At 43.0% G+C, this 12,154-nt stretch overlaps 1 protein-coding gene across 2 annotated transcripts; it reads left to right on the top strand.

The window, feature by feature from the left end:
- Nucleotides 1-6,957: 6,957 nt before the first annotated feature.
- UBE2T (ubiquitin conjugating enzyme E2 T) lies at nucleotides 6,958-11,763 on the top strand. 2 transcript variants are annotated; one of them, XM_040985225.1, is made up of 6 exons: nucleotides 6,958-7,117; nucleotides 7,664-7,733; nucleotides 8,734-8,839; nucleotides 8,954-9,052; nucleotides 9,176-9,259; nucleotides 11,417-11,763. In XM_040985225.1, exons 1-6 carry the CDS (start codon nucleotides 7,009-7,011, stop codon nucleotides 11,540-11,542), a joined length of 594 nt encoding a protein of 197 aa, XP_040841159.1. In that variant the 5' UTR covers nucleotides 6,958-7,008; the 3' UTR covers nucleotides 11,543-11,763. The 2 variants fall into 2 exon arrangements, with proteins under 2 accessions (XP_040841159.1, XP_040841160.1); XM_040985226.1 differs by having other exon boundaries at nucleotides 7,011-7,121.
- The last annotated feature ends 391 nt before the right edge of the window (nucleotides 11,764-12,154 follow it).

Genomic DNA, 12,154 nt, shown 5'->3' with positions numbered 1-12,154 from the left:
TTCTTTGAATCGTCCTGGATGTTTGAAATGTTCCCGGAAAAGCTGTTGTACAGATGATTAGGGCCCTTTAGTGTAGGTTAACATGTGGACATTTGCCCAGTCCTCAATTTTTGCTGAATTGCAAATCCTGCTCTAAGAAAATATGCAACCCAGTGAGAGGAGAGCCTCAAATAAAAATGACATGTAAATTCAAAATGTTACTATGTTTAATAACTATATGCTTTGGTTGGGTATCCTTAAATACCTTATAAATACTAATTAAGTCTTATAGCATCTTTGTGAATAGCAATATGCATAAAATTAGTAACACATTAATCAACCTTGCTTTCCTTATTACATGTTTTATAGTTACCACAAAACTTGTCCTGTCTTATCATTTGTTATAATTAGAAATCTTCCCAAGATTCACATTGAAACATATCAACAGGGAGCCTCTTCATATTCCATTTCAGTCTCTTACGAATAATTAAAATTGTTCACAAGTTCCCAGCATTCTTCCTAAAGGATAAAAGAGAAATTGATATTGGGGCTGTCATGGCTGTGCAACAGATAAGCTGCCACTAGCAACAAGGGCATCCCAAATGCTTCTGATCCAGCCCCTGTGGATGAACGGGACTGCAGTGGATGTTGGTCCAAGGACTGGGTCCCTGGACTTGGACCCTGATGGAGTTCTGGGCTCCTGCTTTTCAGTGCTGGTCATTTGGGGAACGGCCTGATGGATGCAAGTTCTCTGACTCCCTATGTCTATCTCTCTGCCTTTCAAATAAAGAAAGACTTTTTTAAAGAGAGAAATTTGTATTAATCAAATAAGAGGGAATACTTAGCTCCAAGCCTACCACCTCTTTGCAGTTCTGTGGCACCTTTAGCGTTGTGCTCCTGGTACACGACAGCTGCTCAAACATATAAACATGATTTCTATTATACTAACACACTAGTCTTCTAAAACCGGGATAAAAATGTCAGGAATCAGTAACATTGTTTCTTTTGGCTATATTTTCTTTTTGTATTCAGAAATAAGAAATACCTGATTCCAGTTGTAAAAATAAGCTAAAATTAGCCACGTCCTACCTTCCCAGGACACAAGCTTAAACTTCAACAAGAATTCAGTCTCAACACAGGAATGTCCTAGAAGCAGAAAGTACTTCCTTACTCTAACGGTTTATTTGCTTCATTTCTTCATGGGGGGGGGGGCGGGTACCAGGGCATAGGAGATTTTTACATAAAAAAATATTAATAGCAAAGGTCCTTGGATAATTTAAGTGTATAACTACCTAGAGGAAGAGAAATGCATCTTCTAGTTTTGTGATTTACAAATGTAGTAATCAATATTATAATCTAATCAATTTAAGCTCAGCCAAATAAAACCCATGCCACAAAAATGTTCATTTGCCTATGACTTAAAATTTCTTCTAAAACATATCCCACCCAAGGATCTCTAATAACAAACACATAGAATTTTCTTATTAAGTAGTAGGATACTTTAAATGTCATATATAAATACTCTAAGTGTGTTCTCACATACAAGTGAGTCCTGACAATGATATGAATTGGTATAAATAAGGTTTCTGATTTTTAACGTACAGAGCCAGCTATGGTGCATTCCTGCAGCGAGAGGTTTTTATAAACTAATTAATTGTTCATACATATTTATATTTTTAAAAAGCATAATGGTCTCTAGTTAGAACCATCTAGCTGCAAATGGTATAATTTCATTCCATTTTAAAAGCCAATGACATCTGTTGACACTTTGTGAAAATCTACCTGCTTCTGTTCCGCTAGTTAACATGTCTCCCTCTGGTGGACAAGTGAAAACTGTACACTCCACACGTGGGGTCTTCTGTCTTCCTTTCCCATCCTGCCTTTTTCTTCTGCAGTCTGCCATCTGCCTTTTTATCCTTTCCATTGTCAAAAATGCAGTTTGTGTCCTGCTACTCCACTTGTGTCCTGGGAAAGCAGGAGAAGACAGCCCAAAGCCTGGGGACTCACATGGGAAACTTGGAAGAAGTTCCTGGCTTTGGGTCGGTTCAGCTCTGGCCACTGCAGCCATTTAGGAAATGAATCCACAGATGGAAGATCTCTCTGTAAATCAACCTTTCCAATAAAAACAAATCATCTTAAAAAAAAAAAAAAGAAGAAGAGAAATTTCTGCTGTGGCCAAAATTATACTAATTTACACATTCAAACCTGATCATTACTGCTTGCCAAACCATTTCAAGCTGCATAGAGGAGCTGAGAAGAGTGAAACGAAAGCCACCCCCAACCACCAGCACATTCCCAAAGGCTATCAAGTTCCAATAGCCTTCAGATCCAAGCCAGGACTGGGGTATCTTTTTTGTCTTTAATGTTGTTTTTTTTTTTTTTTTAAGGCAGAGTGACAGAAAAAAAGACCAAGAGATTCTGGATCAGAAGTGGAGAAGCCAGAAAACTAACTGGTGCCTGTATGGGATGCTGGTGCAGCACAGTGGCCTGTTATCCCATCTCACCACTGCTTAAATTTTAACCCTTTACCTCTCATGTTTTGGCTTCTGAAGTAATACAAATCTATAATGTCAAAAATATTTAAAAATCAATGCAGACTGGGACCAGCGCAGTAGCGCAATGGTTAAGGTCCTCGCCTTGAATTCGCCAGGATCCCATTTGGCCGCCAGTTCTAATCCCGGTAGCTCCACTTCTCATCCAGCTCCCTGCTTGCGTCCTGGGAATGCAATCAAGGACGGCCCAAAGCTTTGGGTTCCTGCACCCTGTGGGAGATTTGGAGGAAGTTCCTGGCTCCTGGCTTCGGATCGGCGCAGCACTTGCAGCCACTTGGGGAGTGAATCATCGGATGGAAGATCTTCCTGTCTCTCCTCCTCTCTACATCCGCTTTTCCAATAAAATAAACAAATCTTTAAAAAAAAATGCAGACTGCAATCAGGTGCTACCTTCTCCAGGTTATAATTTTTTCCAGTTCCTTCGCTTGCTGCTCCCGTGAGGTGACTGTGTGCTCCTTCCTGGCTGACAAAGTCGGACCCCTATCGAACTCGGGTTGGAGTCCTCTGCAACCCCAAACAGGGAAGCGCGAGATGGAGCGGCGATCTCTGCGCGCTCCAGTTTGAACCCAGCGTGTGCGGAAGCGGCTTCCGGGCGCTGGCCAATAGGCGACTGCGTTCGTCGCATGGGCTTGCTGAGAGCCAATCACAGTCTGGGGGCGGGGCTACGCCAACCACCGGGGCTTGCGCAGACGCGGGAACCGGCTGCTGGCGCGGCGGCGTTGAGGTGATTCGGCGTCGGGAAGCGTTTTCCGAATCCCCAGCTGAGCGAGCGAATCACGGAGAGTGTCAGTGGGCCCGTGGCGGGGTGGAGGGGCGGCGGGGACGGAGCCCTGTTTGTGGCCGACACTGGACCTTTGCCACCGGTGGGCTGAGGCTGCGACCTCCGGCGGGGTCTCGGGGACCCCGGACGGGTGGCCGGGCGTGCGGAGAACCTGGAAGCCTGGCGCTAAGTGTGAGGCTGGGTGGGGTTGTGTGCCTAGACAGGATTGTCCTGCTGCTCCCCTTTGTTAATACCCTGAGAAATGCTGCTCTCATGGGTTGTAATCACGTAGTGCGGGAGAAGAGGTGAGCTTAGTGAGCCGGTCAGGTGGCTCCCCGCCAGGTGGTCTCGGGCAGTGTGGAAGGGGCTTGAAGAGGAAGACGGCCACAGCTGCCGTGTTGTTTTGGTTCTGTTTAGTATTTTGGCTTGCTCTAATGGTACTCTGGTATGGTATTCTGCTTACTTGTCTCTGAAAGAATGTTAGTTGTGGGGGAGCATCCTACCTGTAGATTTCAAAAAAACAACAAAAAACTAAAATTAGTCTTTGCCACTTGATTGAGCAGAGTGTCTTAATGCATGCAGTACACAAATTCAGGGTTCTAAAGAAAGGCATCACGGGTGACGAGTCTCATAAATGACAACCGTGGACTAATGCCACGATCCACTTATGCGGTGAATATAGTGTCCCAGAAAGAAATCACTTTTAGAATGTGTGGAATTAAAACTTTTTACTGTAGATTTTACAGATTAATCAATTGACCTCTGGTTAGTTGAAGTCATTCTAAGTGGATGTGGTAAAAATTAGGATCTCCTGAGCACCTGATCCTAAAATGTGACAATGCCGAGATTAATCTGTCCCCATGGGACCCTGTTCAGGATGTCTTCATTTGATTTCTTGTTGTTTGTTTTAAAACACTAAGCCAAGCACTTACCTAATTTTGAAAAGGAATACGAATTTTTAAAAAAGATTTATTTTTATTGCAAAAGCAGATATACAGAGAGGAGGAGAGACAGAAAGGAAGATCTTCCATCTGATGATTCACTCCCCAAGCGGCCCCAACAGCTGGAGCTGAGCCAATCCAAAAGCAGGAGCCAGGAACTTCCTCTAGGCCTCGCTTATAAGCCTCGCATGTAAGTGCAGGGTCCCTAGATTTAGGCCATGCTCGACTGCTTTCCCAGGCCACAAGCAGGGAGCTGGATGGGAAGTAGAGCTGCCAGGATTAGAACCAGCGCCTGTTGGGATCCCTGTGTGTTCAAGGCGAGGACTTTAGGCACTAGCCCATTGTGCTGGACCTGAAAATAGGAAATTTTTTTGCTTTCAGAGAACTTTCCTTCTAATGGAAGAAACGAGTTACTATGTATGTATCGTGGATCTTTGGTATTTATTAGTCCTCTGTCCTGAGATCTTTGAACCTCCAAACATATAACATCTTTTTTTTCTTCTGAAAATACACTTCAGAAATGCCCATGACCCATTGGCATCTGCCATGTTGCTGTGCATGTGATTTTTCAGATATTTAACTTGTTTGTGTAGTTACTTAAATGTTGCCATTTTTACAGGTTTGTCTTAAAAAGTTGCTATTTTTGATGAATAATTTTTGTATTATGAGAACCCAATGAATAATTTTAAGATCTATTTATTTATTTTATTGGAAAGGCAGATTTACAGAGAGAAAGAAAGACGGAAAGATCTTCTGTCTGTTTCTGCATTCCCCAAGTGCCCTGCAACGGCCAGAGCTGAGCTGATCCAAAGCCAGGAATGCCTTCTGGGTCTCCCATGTGGGCAAAGGGTCCCAAGCATTTGGGTCATCCTCTTCTGCTTTCCCAGGCTTCAAGCAGGGAGCTGGATGGGAAGTGGAGCTGTCTGATTAGAACGAACACCCATATAGGATTCTGGTGGATTCAAGGCAAGAATTTAGCCACTAGGCTGTGGTGCTGGGCCTCCCAGTGAAATTTACACATCATTCTATCTTGTATCTACCTTAAAAATATGTGATTTTAGTCTCAGATTAAATATTAGAAGTTTGTTTATTTTCATCAGAAAGACAAATTTACTTAGCCAAGGAAAGACAGAAAAAGATTTGTCTGCTGGTTTACTCTTTTTAAGTTTAGCTTTCTTGATTTATAATTTATTTTGAAAGAGGTAAGTTTTGATTTGATATACACTTGTGAAAATATTGTCACCCTCAAGATAGCATGGGGGTTGGTGCTGGGATATAATGGGATATAGTGGGTAAAGCTGCTGCCAGCACCACCGGTGTCCCTGTGAGTGCCATTTCCAGGCCCAGTTGTTCCACTTCCAAGCCAGCTTGCTAGTGTGCCTGGGAAAGTCGTGGAGGGCGGCCCAAGTGCCGGGGTCCCTGCACTCACAGACACTCCTGGCTTCAGACTGGCCCAGCACCCCCTGTTCTGGCCATTTGGGGAATGAACAAATCAATGGAAGCTCTTGTTATTCTCCCACTCTTTCTCTCTGTAACTCAGGCTCCCCCACCCAAACACCCAAAAAAGTGTGGTGAACATGTTCACCACCTCTGAAAGTTGCCGCATGTCCCATTGTAATTCCTTCAATCCATACCCCCCCATTTCCAAGCAGCCATTAGTCTGTATGCCTTTATAAACTAGTTTACATTTCCTAGAAATACATATAAAATGGAACCAAACCATATGTACTCTCTTTGTTTGGCTAAATACACTCAATATTATTACTTTGGTTTTAGAGATTTGTTTTTATTGGGAAGGCAGAGTTGGAGAGACAAAGATATTCTGTTTGCTAATTCACTCCCCAAATGGCCACAGTGGCCAGAGGTGTGCTGGTTGGAAGCTGGGAGACGGGAGTTTCTTCATCTTCTTGGTCTCCCACGTGGGTACAGGACCCCAAGTACTTGGGCCATTCTCCACTGCCTTCCCAGGCACCTTAGCAGAGAGCTGGATCAGACGTGGAGCAGCCATAGCTCTGATGGACTCCCATCTGGGATATTGGCACCACAGACCCAAGCTTAGCCTGCCATGCCATTGTGCCTGCCCCGCAACATAATTACTTTTGAGATCCATTCATGTCAGATTAATAACTCAGGGTGGTTTTTTTTTTTTTTGGTGTTGCATTTTATAGCTATACTATAATTCACTTGTCCTGCTGATGAACATTGGCTTTGTTGAACATTTACTGAAGTATTTCCAAACCAGACAACCTACCAACTTATAGTTCAGTGCTTTTTAAGCCTAATCACAGTTGCACAAGCATTGCTGTCACTTTCATCACATCAAAAACAGTTACTGCCCTTTAGCAGCTTGTCCCCGCCCCCACCTCCACCAGTCTGTCCTTGTCTCTGGCACTGCCTATTTTAGATATTTCAGACCCAAGCCCTGTCTTCATGAGTTTATAATTTGTTAGTGAAACAAACATGCATTTAAAAATTTTAAAGCCATAGTATTTTAGTTTTCACGGAAATTTTTACATTTTTAATTTATTTTTAAAATTTGAGTAAGTTTCTAAGAAGCAAATGAAAAAAAAAATGCTTTCTTGTCACAACGGAGATAAATAAGAGCCACCTGTTCTTTACTATCTGAATATATGTATATTTTGTCTTACTAAATGGAGGCCGTGTGCTGCCAGCTCCGCAGTCGCTGCTGCTATTTCATGGCTGTCTCTCTTCCCACAGTGTGCTGCGGCCTCTCTGGGTGTGGACAACTGCTTGTAGTTTTACTTCACGTGTGATCATGCAGAGAGCTTCGCGTCTGAAGAGAGAGCTGCACATGTTAGCCACGGAGCCACCCCCGGGCATCACGTGCTGGCAGGAAAAGGACCAAATGGATGACCTGCGAGCTCGTACGTGTCAGGGGTCTGTGGTGCGAGTCACGAGTCACCAGTCACCGCACTGTGGAAAACTGCCCAAGTGTTGCCCCCATCCTATTTGCTTCCGTTTGGAGAAGGTTGCTTGTTTGGAGAAGGTTGCTTGTCGCTTCTTGCTTCTTGACTTTTTGCAACATGTTGTGCTGATTTGTAGCCAAAAGTGTACATCAGCTCTAGAGCATTGTTAAGCCAAAACCAACATCTCAAATATCCGTGAAACCTTATGGGAAACAGAAATTTTTGTAATACTGCAATCCAAGCCAATCCGTGCGTTCTCTGGTCTTGTGGCCAACACCTTGCAGTGTAGGTTATAGATATTCTGTGTGTCCTTTGTATGACACTGCGAATGCTTGGGGTCCATCGCCATAGCATGCTGTGCCAAGGCCCTGGGAGAACAGTTCCTCTCAAACCTTGCTTTCTCAGGACCATAACCCTCATTCAGTCTGAATGGTGTGGTGACTCGGATCATCTGATTTCCTTATTCCCTTTTGACTTTTTCATTCTGGTTTCTTTTCTTTTAAGAAATATTAGGTGGATCTAACACACCTTATGAGAAAGGTGTCTTCAAGCTGGAGGTCATGGTCCCTGAAAGGTTAGTGTGAATTCCATTTTTACTTACAGGATAAGATATCATAAAACAGGGCCCTGTAATAGAGTATTAAGTATAGGGATTGAAGGACCTGGATTTTAACCTTGTTCTTATGACTTAAGATGACTTCTGCAATTTATTTTATCTTTCTGGGGTTCAGTTTTCTTTTCTAACATAAATGACTAGGCCATATGTAAGTCTTCCCCCCTCTTTAGATTGTGGTGAAATATACATAGCAAAATTGGCCATTTTGCCCCCAATTTTAAGTGTACATCCCAGTAACATTAAATGCATTTGCATTGTTGAACCATCACCAGTATTTATCTACAGAACTTTTTTTCATCTTTCCAGACTAAAACTTTATACCTACTCAGCAGTTACTTCCTGTTCCTCTGTGGCCCCAGCCCATGGCAACGAGCACATTCTTTCCAGTTCAGTGTTAAGGCCCCCCCTTTAATTCAACCCTCCTTTAAGGCTCTGCTCAGTAAGTTAATAGTTGTAGCTGTGAAAAATGGGAAGGGAATAATTGCTTATCTGATGAAATGTGAATATCTATTCCCAGGTCAGATCCTGAACCAACTAATTAGAATACAGAGAGGGTGCCTTGCTTAAGTTTTGAAAATAGCCTGGGGACTTGCCAAGGCTTAGGTCTCACTGACCAAATGCCGTTTATGAATCAGAACTGGGTCCTGTTTTGACAAACCTAACTGTAAAACAGTTGGGGAAGAGGAGGGATAATTAAGAAAATTTAAGTTTTTTGAGTGTAATCACACTAAAATTACATAGGGGGACTGTCCTGATACTTGGGAGATACATACTGAAATATTTAGAAATTTGAAAAGAGGTTTGCCTGCTAAAGGCTGTCTTCCTAATATTTTTGAATGTTAATACCAGCATTACATATGTATGTATGTGTGTGAACATGGGAAAGTAGGAGACTGTTTAAAATGTATTAAGAAGAAATGTTATAATGAAAACCCTCTGCTGTCCTACGCATGCGAAGGTACCCGTTTGAACCTCCTCAGATCCGATTTCTGACTCCAATCTATCATCCAAACATCGATTCTGCTGGAAGGATTTGTCTAGATGTTCTTAAATTGCCGCCAAAAGTGAGTAACGGGAGAAGAGTTGACACAGTGGGTTTATGTTTGCTTCATCTGTAAAATCGGAATTGGACTGTCCAGTCCGGACATCACAGGGACTGCTTGTCTGTTTGTGGGCAGGGTGCCTGGAGGCCGTCCCTCAACATCGCCACCGCGCTGACCTCCATCCAGCTACTCATGGCGGAGCCCAACCCTGACGACCCGCTGATGGCCGACATCGTGAGTGTTCCCTTGTCCCTGCAGCGCCTGTCCTACCGGCTGGGGTGGCTGGGACAGCTGGGCCTGCGGGAGCTTCTCACTGCAGCTCGCTTGTTCTCCATTGGCTCTTTTCTTGGATCCCAGTCCTCAGAATTTAAATACAACAGACCAGCCTTCCTCAGGAATGCCAGGCTGTGGACAGAGAAGCACGCACGACAGAAACAGATGGTATGTATGACGTTTGCTGCTATTACCAACTCACTAATTGTGCATGTGTCTTCAGATTCGAAGTACTGTTTATTAAAGTTCTAGGACTACTGCAGAAGGACATTGTGAACTCTAGAAGGTCAGCGAGCATAGATTATCATTGATAGGATAACATTTGTATGAGAACAGCTGAATGGATGCCAGTTGTATAACTAAATGGATATCATTTGTGTGAGAACAACTGAGTGGACAGCATGTGAATGAGAACACTTGGTGGGATATACAAAACAAAAGAGCTCCAAACAAGGGTATGGGAGCAATTGATGGGTCCCTTAGATAAGCTCAACACCTCCTCCCTTATCCTATGTGACCTTCGGTCTGTAAAAATCTGATGCCACAAGAAGCTTCGACTATTGGTTGGTAGTCAGTAGTCCACGCGTGTTATAATCATCTCTGTGCACGAAATAGATTGCTGTTGGGCAGCTAACGGGCTACATTTTTTTTTTAAAGATTGGTGGATTGATGTTATTTCTTTGAAAGACAGTTGTAAGCAGGAGAGGGAGATATAGCAGGTCCTCTGTCTGCTGGTTCACTCCCCAAATGGCTCCCATGGCTGGGTCTGAGCCAGGCAGAAGCCAGGAATCAGGAGCTACTTCCTGGTCTTACACATACAATCAGGGATCCAAGCACTTGGACTATCTTCTGCTCTCCAGGCACGTTAGCAGGAAGCTGGGATGGAAGTAAAGCCACCAGCACTCAAATCAACGCCCATGTAGGATGCTGATGCTACAGGTAGCAACTTAACCCAGTACGCCACAGCCCTGGCACCTGACTAGTTGACATGTCCTCCTATTGTAACCCTAAGTGATTATTCAGCAGAAAATCCTGGTAGCTTAGCCAGCAGTAGGTTTTTACTAACAGTTGTCATCTAGTGGCAACACTAGAGGGCAGACAACATCTGGTTAATTTATGTATATATAAATACATGTGTGTGTACATATATACACACAAATGAATAATTTGTAATCAGTGCAATCAACTTATAACAGTTATACATATAAAAGTAATGTATACTAATTTATAGATGTGAGTATATGTGTTTTAATTCTTGAGCAGGACTAGAAGGGAAGTCACTTGCATTCTTATTTGCAAGCTTTTTAATACAAGGAAGGGACTATGCATGAGAGTGAAACTAATTTTTTTAATTTTACATTTTCTATGTAAAATTCCATTCAGGGAAGAAGGAAAAAGAGAAAATTCCCCTAGCTTAAGTTGATAAGGTTTCCTCATTTAACAAAATAGAAAAGGCAAGAATATGGAAATGAGCACGTCCTAAAGAAGTCGAAGTATTTTACAGGCCAGTCTGATGGCTCAACTGGCTAATCCTCTACCTGCAAGCACCTGCATTCCACATGGATGCCAGTTCATGTTCCAGCTATTCTGCTTCCCATCCAGCTCCCTGCTTGTGGCCTGCGAGAGCAGCGGAGGATGCCCCAAAGCCTTGGGATCCCTCACCCATGTGGGAGATCTCAAAAAAATTCCTGGTTTCCAGCTTTGGATCAGCCCAGCTCTGGATCAGCCCAGTTCCAGCAATTACAGCCATTTGGGAGTGAACAGTGGATGGAAAATGTACCTTTAAAACATTTTTTTTTTAATTAAGAAATAAAAATATTTTTAACATACAAAAAAATTGAGAAAGATGCAATGCTATGTACATGGTACAGTATGTAAATCTCTTTTTTTTTTAAGATTTATTTTTATTGGAAAATCAGATAGAGGAAGAGATACAGAGAGGAGGAGAAAGCTCTTCCATCAGCTGGTTTACTCCCCGAGTGGCCAAAATGGTCGGAACTGAGCTGATCTGAAGCCAGGAGGCAGGAGCTTCCTCCAGGTCTCCCACATGGGTACAGGGTCCCAAGGCTTTGGGGCATCCTCCGCTGCCCTCCCAGGCCACAGGCAGGGAACTGGATGGGAAGCAGAGCAGCCAGAACATGAACTGGTCCCCACATATGGCATCCCAGCACATGCAAAGCGATGACTTTAGTCATTAGACTACTGTGCTGGGCCGTAGCGTATAAATCTTGCAGCAAAGAAGTGGAAATAATATTACGCTGCTGCATCTGTGTCCATGCTGACATTTATGTGGCCCTTGTGTTTTACTGGTCCACTCTGTTTTAGGTGGAAGCAGAAGAGGTGCCCGATGCGCTAGCAGAGGCTGCTGACTCTGAAGCACACAGCTCAACGCAGAAAAGGAAAGCCACGCAGCTCGGAGGCACAGAAAAGAAATTTCACTTTGATGTTTAGGGGTTTGTCCTGGTCCAGTTTATGCTTTGTTGATGTTTTCTAATTTGCCTTCATCTTTTGAAATTTTTTTTTAAATTCAGTGACATAGTTTTTGTATGCTAAAAAAGACCTTGTGTTTATGTACCTTGCTCTACAGTAATTCTCTGTAGTTTATTTATCTTGTACATATATATTATGAAGCCTTTTAAACCTGAAAAATAAATTATCACTTAATGCTGTGAGTGTGTTTATCTTGAGTGTGTGTCTGGGAGTGAAGTGGCCAGAGAGCTCTGTGATCAGGATGTTAGATATTTGGAGTTGTTGCGCTTTGTTTTGGCAGCTTAGCACCATCGCCAGGACGCGAATGTCGGACAGCTGTGAGAAACATTAACCCTGAATGCTCACGGATTCTTGCTTTTTATTTTTTATTTATTTATTTTTAAAGAATAATTGACTTTGGCATTTTCTATGAACTACAGTCTTTTTTTTTTTTTTTTTTTAAGATTTATGTATTTTTATTGGAAAGGCAGACATACAGAGAGGAAGATCTTCTATCTGTTGATTCACTCGCCAAGCGGCGGTAATGGCTAGTGCTGAGCCAATCTGAAGCCAGGAACCAGGAGCTTCTTACAG

This window comes from Ochotona curzoniae, unplaced genomic scaffold (genome assembly GCF_017591425.1).
Source record: "Ochotona curzoniae isolate NIBS_2020 unplaced genomic scaffold, NIBS_Ocur_1.0 contig_430, whole genome shotgun sequence".
NCBI lineage: Eukaryota > Metazoa > Chordata > Mammalia > Lagomorpha > Ochotonidae > Ochotona > Ochotona curzoniae.
This window is presented reverse-complemented; position numbering and strand designations above follow the sequence as displayed.

Bases quoted from the DNA above. Each gene is read 5' to 3' on its own strand.
- UBE2T (XM_040985225.1), top strand. From the start codon at position 7,009: ATGCAGAGAGCTTCGCGTCTGAAGAGAGAGCTGCACATGTTAGCCACG. The intron at 7,118-7,663 runs GTACGTGTCAGG...TTTTCTTTTAAG, and splicing joins AATGGATGACCTGCGAGCTC to AAATATTAGGTGGATCTAAC. The intron at 9,260-11,416 runs GTATGTATGACG...ACTCTGTTTTAG, and splicing joins ACGCACGACAGAAACAGATG to GTGGAAGCAGAAGAGGTGCC.